The 7308-nt window shown below is 51.2% G+C and overlaps 1 protein-coding gene across 2 annotated transcripts; it reads left to right on the top strand.

The window, feature by feature from the left end:
* The first annotated feature begins 311 nt into the window (after positions 1-311).
* LOC119336894 (trihelix transcription factor GTL1-like) lies at positions 312-4968 on the top strand. 2 transcript variants are annotated; one of them, XM_037608985.1, is made up of 3 exons: positions 312-1227; positions 1922-3587; positions 3717-3879. In XM_037608985.1, the coding sequence occupies exons 1-3, from the start codon at positions 833-835 to the stop codon at positions 3726-3728; spliced, it is 2073 nt and encodes a 690-aa protein (XP_037464882.1). In that variant the 5' UTR covers positions 312-832; the 3' UTR covers positions 3729-3879. The 2 variants fall into 2 exon arrangements, with proteins under 2 accessions (XP_037464882.1, XP_037464874.1); XM_037608977.1 differs by having other exon boundaries at positions 319-1227; positions 3713-4968.
* The last annotated feature ends 2340 nt before the right edge of the window (positions 4969-7308 follow it).

The following is a 7308-nucleotide window of genomic DNA, read 5'->3' as shown; positions in this document are numbered from 1 at the left end:
ATATGACCTATTAAGATATATTGTATGGGGAAGGGAAATGAGTAAGATCACCACAGAATCCAACATATTCCTCCATGGGGATTGAGGTAGGGGAGTTTTGTAGAGGGGTATTTGTGCTCCCCTCCCTTTCATTACAAGCCTCTTTCTCTCTCCTCCCTCTACATGCTGCTCACATGTTTCTCTCTCTACCATACCATTGCCCGGCAGGCAGGCAGGCACTCCTCTCCCTCTCCTCCGTCCTTTGGGTTTTTAACTAGCAGGAGAGGGAGGGAGGTAAAGCCACCCTGACAGCGCAGCATCTCCTTTGTTTTATCTCCCACATCATCCCCCTCATCATCGTCTGCACACAACAAACCGCCCTCTCTCCTCTCGCTGTACTCAACATTTCACTTCCCTCTCAACCCCCCTCCCTCTCTTTCTCTCTCTCCTTCACAGCTATCATATTCTCTGTATTCTCATCCCCTCTCTCTCTCCTTCAATCCACCCTATTATTTATTGCAGGCTTACTGAAGGTATCTTAATTCTTTTTTCCTCTCTCTTCTTCCTCCTCCCCTCTCCCTTGCAGGGGTATTTTTTCTTGTGCCAGGCTTCCTTCCTGTACTAGAGCTCCTCTATTCCTCTTGTTCTTCTTCTTCATCCCTGACCTGCCTACCACCTCATCTCTGTTTCTTTCCCTTTTCCCCCGCTCTCCTTCTCTCTCTGTGCTCTTTCTGGTTGTCCTGGCCTCCCATCTTTTTCACTTCCCTCTCATGTACTGATCATTCCATCACCACCATTCCCTATGCCCCTGTGGTAACGCTTTGCCGGCGACGTGCACCCAGTGTGTACTAGCATGCAGCAGCAGCAGCAACCGCAGCATCAGGGTGGAGGCCCGGGGCAGCAGTTCGGCCTGCATACCCCAGAGATGCCGCCATTCTCGCCGTCCAGGACCACCGGCCAGCAGCGGATCTCGATGGCCGAGGCGCCCTCGCCCATCAGCAGCCGCCCGCCGGCGCCTGGGCCGCCGCCGCAGCAGCAGCAGCAGCTCAACAACGAGCTAGCAGGTGCCGGCGCTGTGGCCTTCGACGAAGAGGCGCTCGCGGCCGGCGAGGAAGGTTTGGGCGGCGGCGCTGGAGGAAACCGGTGGCCGCGGCAGGAGACCCTGGCGCTGCTCAAGATCCGGTCGGACATGGACGCCGCCTTCCGGGACGCCACCCTCAAGGGCCCACTCTGGGAAGAGGTCTCCAGGTAAATTACAACCCACTCGAATTGACCTCCGCCAGGCAATTGCGCACGCCGTCGCCGGCATCGCCGCCCCTGGAGGCCGGAAATTGTCTTCGGCGTAATGCCGCATGAAATCTCGGCGGCGGCGTGGTGTGATTTCCGTCAGCCGTGGCTGTTTAATTACCGGCTAAAAAACACTTCTTTTTACACTTTTGCCTTAACTATGCTTCACGAGCACAGTGACTTTTTTTCCATTTTAAAATCATATCGCTCTCCTTCCCCACCTTTCCCTGATTTTTTTTTTGTCCAACCATCTCTTCGACATGAGAGGTACTAGTAAGCTTCAGATCCGGCCGGGGGCATCAATCCCAGAGAAGCTGTCTTTTACTCTGGCCCTCTGAATTTCTGCAAACAAAAGCTGGATTTTGATTCCCGATTTAATCTATTTTGCATTCTTCTTGGGATTTGCCATTCTTGCTAGTAGTGCTGCATGTATGCATATGCCTTTCTTTATCTTTTGCATTTGGGTGCCCAAATCGAGTAAAATTCTACCAGTACATGCATGCAGCTTTTGTGTGAGGGTTACGGTTTACTTGCATGATGTGTGAGTTCGTATATATGTGCGCGATTGTGGTTGTAGCGTAGAGCTCCATTGACGAGGTTCTTTTCTTTTGTGCTGTTGATGCTCATGATGATTGGTGTTGGTGGTGGTTGGCAGGAAGCTGGCCGAGGAGGGGTACAGGCGGAACGCTAAGAAGTGCAAGGAGAAGTTCGAGAACGTTCACAAGTACTACAAGCGCACCAAGGACAGCCGCGCCGGCCGCAACGACGGCAAGACGTACCGCTTCTTCCGACAGCTCGAGGCGATGCAAAGCACGGCGGCTCCGACGGCATCGGCCCCGCCGCCAGCGACAGCCGTTGGAGTGCCTGGGGTGGTGGTCCCCACGGCCGTACGCCCCCTCGCCGAGCCGCCGCCTGTTGGTGCCGCGGCCGCCGCTACGGCTGGCCTGCCGACGCCGGTGGTGGTGGGCAACTTGAGCTTCTCAACGTCCAACACGGAGGAGTACTCGGACGAGGACGACTCCGACAACGAGGGCACCGACGACATGGGCGGCGGCGCGGACGAGCGAGGGAAGAGGAAGAGGACGTCGGAAGGTGGCGCCGCGGCTGGTTCTGGCGGCGACGCCGGGAGCGGCAAGATGATGAGGTTCTTCGAGGGGCTGATGAAGCAGGTGATGGAGCGTCAGGAGGCGATGCAGCAGCGGTTCCTGGAGGCCATCGAGAAGCGGGAGCAGGACCGCATGATCCGCGAGGAGGCGTGGCGGAGGCAGGAGATGGCGCGCCTGGCGCGCGAGCAGGAGATCCTCGGGCAGGAGCGCGCCATGGCTGCTACCCGCGACGCCGCTGTGCTCTCCTTCATACAGAAGATCACCGGGCAGACCATCCCCATGCCGTCCATCGCCGCTCAGGCCATTACATTCATGCCACCGCCGCCGCCTTCGCAGCCTCACGCCACGCCCATAGCATACTCCGCCGCGCCAGTTCCGGCACGACCGTCGTCTTCGCAGCCACCTGCCACGCACTCGCCGCCTCAACCTCAACCCTCGCCACGGCAGCAGAAGCCGCCAACAATGCCGCCCGTGACGCCGCAGCCGCACAAGTCGCCGGCTCCAGCGACGCCACAGCTACAGCAGCAAGCGCCGGTCGTAAATTCAAGCTGCATGGACATCGTCGTGGCGCCCCCCTCCGAAGCTCCGCACGACTCGTCGGGGTACGACGGGTCCGGTGGCGGCAGCGGACCGGCATCGTCGCGGTGGCCCAAGACGGAGGTGCACGCGCTGATCCAACTGCGGAGCAACCTGGACATGAGGTACCAAGAGGCCGGGCCGAAGGGACCGCTCTGGGAAGAGATCTCCGCCGGCATGCGGCGGATGGGCTACAACCGGAGCTCCAAGCGGTGCAAGGAGAAGTGGGAGAACATCAACAAGTACTTCAAGAAGGTGAAGGAGAGCAACAAGAAGCGGCCCGAGGACTCCAAGACGTGCCCCTACTTCCACCAGCTCGAGGCGCTCTACCGCAACAAGGCGGCGCTCGGCTCCCCCTCCGGCGGTGGCGGCGCACTGGCTTTGCCGCCGCCCGCAGAGCACGCCAATGCAGCTCCACAGGAGCGCATCGAGGCGTTCACCGTTGCAGCGCCGATCTCGCAGACGGCTCCGCAGCAGCCACCTGTGGCCAAGAACGACGCTAGCAACGCCGGGAACGGGAACGGTAATGGCGGCGGCGTGTCGGCAGGAGTCTCCGGGGGAGTGCAAAGGCTGGCGGCGAGCAACGGCGGCAGCAGGTTCGTCTTCAGCGAAGCAGGCGGCGACGCGGTGGCGAAAAAGGTAATTAAGCTAGAAAATATGTGCATTCTGGGTGTGGCCATAGCCATTTGGCACGTACATGTGGTACCCTGCTGTTCGTTTCTTCCGTGATCCAATGCTGATTGCATAACACTGCGCATTTAAAGCCAGAAGGCATTATGAAGGAGACGACGATGGAGCAGAGGCAGCCACAGCCGCAGCCGCAGGCGGCGCAGCAGGCGGCGATCAACAGCTACAACCGTACGGGCGGCGGCGGCGCCGAGAGCGACAACATGGACGAGGACGACGAGGACGAGGACGACTCCGAGGATGAGGACGAGGAGGACGACCTCGATGGCAACAAAACGCAGTACAAGATCCAGTTCCAAGGGCAGCAACAACATCAGAATCAGCATCAACAGCACCACCACAACGTTGTCAGGCCGAACGCCACCTCGTCCGGCGGCGGCAACCCGCCTGGCGCTGCCGCTCCCAGCGCGCCGGCGGCTGCAACGACGACAGCCGGATCGTTCCTGGGCATGGTCCAGTAGATCCACCCATCACCCCGGTGACTAGCTCTCTCTCCCCATACCCCCCAATCAATTCCATCGGTGGCTTTCTACCTTCTCTTTCTCTCTTTCTTGTACCATTTGTATCTACCTACCTGTCGCATCTTCCATCCCCGTCCATATATCTCGGCACCTCCAAACCTAAAGCTCAAGAGCCCTCTCCTCCTCCACCAAGCTCCAGCACCCCTCATATGCACATGCACGTAGCAACGACGACATGTCCATGTCAGCCTGCATGCATGCATATGCACGCGCATCGTCGACGTTGCTACTCCGATATACACCTTCCCTCTCCATTTCCCGTTCAAGATACAAGCTACTGGCCGCTGCATCCGTTTCTTGATTCGTTGCTGTGTTAATTACAGTGTTACAGTAAAAAAATGGTGGTCTGGTTATTTATATTGATTTGTCGTGGTGATCAATAAGAGCCCTTCTTGCCGGAGGGCTTCACTGAGAGGTTAATTACTACTACATCGGGGTGGTAAAGAACCCCGGTAATAAGATCGATCCAGCTCGCTCGCGGTTAAAATGAAGACAAGAGCGTGTGATTGTTACTTTCATCAATTTGGTGCATACGGCTACTGCCCTACAGTGTGGTACTGTACGGGCTGCAATGGAACGGGGAAAAATGAAAAAGGATCGACGGTACAGGCCTGTAGGCCATGAGGAAGAAAGGTGCTGGAGCATATGCGGTTTTTTTTTCCTTTTGATCTTTCTATATTTTTTTCTTCAAAATTACCGAAATTGTCCATTATGTATTACGGAGTTTTTCTTCTTCTTACCAACTGTTTTTACTGAACTATTACAATGTATACTTGTGACATACTATATCCTATATTCTTGCTGTTCTTGCACCGGCATTCTTCTGAGTATATATGAACTCCATCACTGCATATGCCTACTGTGTTTTCTGTATTTTAATGGCTAGAGGCAGATGCAGGATAAAGTTACATGTTCACCTCTGATTATACTCTAGATCTCATGCCTAAATTATTGTATGCTTATTCTGGTTTTAGATCCCACAAGGATCTCTCTTCCAAATATTATGACTACAATGCCATGGTTAGTACGAACCCTTATGATGTAGTAGTTCTCACATGCATGCAAACCTACATTACCATACTATATGAAATGTAATAGAAAGAGGAGCCACACAAATAGTTTCTGTACAGCTACAAATATGTACCGTAAGCAAGCTAGAAACGATTGTGATATTACAATCACCTAAGATAAAAAAACATACATGAGCAGTCTTGCATTGTTATTCAACACCTAAGTATAACTCCGTTGTTATTCTACAATCTATGGAATACATGAGCGGCCTTGCGCTCCTGTCACGTTTATGGATTCCATATTAGAATATGAAATTAATAATTCTACTTAAACCATCAATGGTGTGAAAAAGAAGGATTCAATGATTTGCTCGACCTAATTCAATACATTGCAACACACCAGTTTAGGGGTTAGAGGGAAGAAGAGAACGAACATTATAGTCCAATGGCAAGTATTAAGGTACAAATTATGCTACAAGACACAAAGAAGTTGTTAGTAGTAAGATATATAAAAGAACAATATGTGGCAAAAAGGTGTTGAGTCTGCTGCAGCCACCAACACAACTGAGGCCATGGCCACTGCCACCCCTAGGAGAAGCTACCCATGCCATCAGTGGTAGCATTCTTACTCGATCATTGGTAGGTGTTGAAATATGTATGGAATATGTGTGTGTATGTGTCTAGCCTATCAGCTTATGTCTAGTCATTTGTATATAATAGTCCCGAGCTACAAGTGTTTGAATCAAACACCTACCCCTCAACTAATTACAAGTCCTGTTATTGCTCGACACATACACACACGTATTCAACCCATATAACAACTTTGCAAATATATCCTCGCCATCTTGAAGCCTCCAGCCATGAACCTTCATGTGTACCTTGAACTTGCACTATTAGTCATGACTCATGAGCTCCATTGCTATTTTCTTGACAACCGTTACAACTGGAGTCATGTGATGTAGTAGGTTAGACACAAACCATCAAGCGATTATACGGTGTCGATTTAGTACTACATGCGGAGGAGCGTCCATTTCATCCCTCTTGTGGAGTAGGTGAGATTGCCAACCCTCATTAACAAATATCGGTGTAGTGTTGTGATTGCCTGTCCTAAGATAATTGATCACGCCTCGAATTTCTAATGGTGGGTTTGTCACAAGTATGTCTATGGCCTTCTAGGAGCCGGAAATGGAATTGTTTGCTACATTGACAAGTCCATTCCTTTTTTGTGTCATTGTCCACCATTGTAAACTCAATTCTCCCTCTTGCGGGACTTAGAATCGCTGCCAAAGTTGTTAAAATATGAGGTTTTAAAGCTGAACTCTTTGGCAATATCACAAATCATAGGAATACAATTGTTAGGGTTGTAAAATGATAAATTCTACTTGCTAGAATCGTAGAACAAAGCTATACAAAATCATAGCACTAGTCAAATTAATTTGGATCTTGTAGAATCACACAATAAAATCAAGATTCACACAACCTTCATTGTTGGTTCGGCTTGCCCACTCCAAGAAGCATGCATGAATTTTGAGGAGAAAGACAAAGGATTGGAGGTGAGGGTGGGTTTTTTGTGTGGAAAAGGAGGTGACCTCCTACCTCTGCATCATTGCGATGCACACACAACTAACTTTATTATGTATCAACCATCTATCATGAAAAAAAAATCGAGGGTACGCCAAAGGCGTACCATAGCTAAAAAAAATTGATCGACGACAGCAATACATGACTACAGACGTAACCTGGATATTTAAAGGCTACGAGGGTACATGTCTTTGTTTGAAGAGTTTTTCGTTAGGGCAAAAGAATTGCCACCAATGGAGAGATATAATTTTTTTTATTACACCCATGAGTAGTATCTTTAATTGGTGGGGCGGAGTTACGAACTCAGCAAAAATGCCGCCTATTTGAAATATGTTTTTGCTTCAAAATGATTTCAAATTCGGATTGGGGATCTCTGTGACCAATTCTAACATTGCGGTGGAAACACACTCTAGAGAAGAATCCTCACCAAATCACACACTTGATACACTCCGGTGGCGCTTCAAACTTGTACTACTTGGGCGTGGTGGAGATGCCCTATTTTTGGCTGCCTCGGAGTTAGCGCCAGGGTGTCTATAGAATACTGATCCATTTGGCAAGCAT

The sequence above is a fragment of the Triticum dicoccoides genome, chromosome 1B, assembly GCF_002162155.2.
Source record: "Triticum dicoccoides isolate Atlit2015 ecotype Zavitan chromosome 1B, WEW_v2.0, whole genome shotgun sequence".
Taxonomy (NCBI): Eukaryota; Viridiplantae; Streptophyta; class Magnoliopsida; order Poales; family Poaceae; genus Triticum; species Triticum dicoccoides.
Note: the sequence above shows the minus strand (reverse complement) of the source record. Positions and strands in the feature narration are given on the sequence as shown.

Excerpts from the sequence above, each read along its gene's own strand:
- LOC119336894 (XM_037608977.1), top strand. The coding sequence starts at position 833 with ATGCAGCAGCAGCAGCAACCGCAGCATCAGGGTGGAGGCCCGGGGCAG. Across the intron at positions 1,228-1,921 it reads CTCTGGGAAGAGGTCTCCAG|GAAGCTGGCCGAGGAGGGGT; the intron begins GTAAATTACAAC and ends GGTGGTTGGCAG. Across the intron at positions 3,588-3,712 it reads GCGACGCGGTGGCGAAAAAG|CCAGAAGGCATTATGAAGGA; the intron begins GTAATTAAGCTA and ends GCGCATTTAAAG.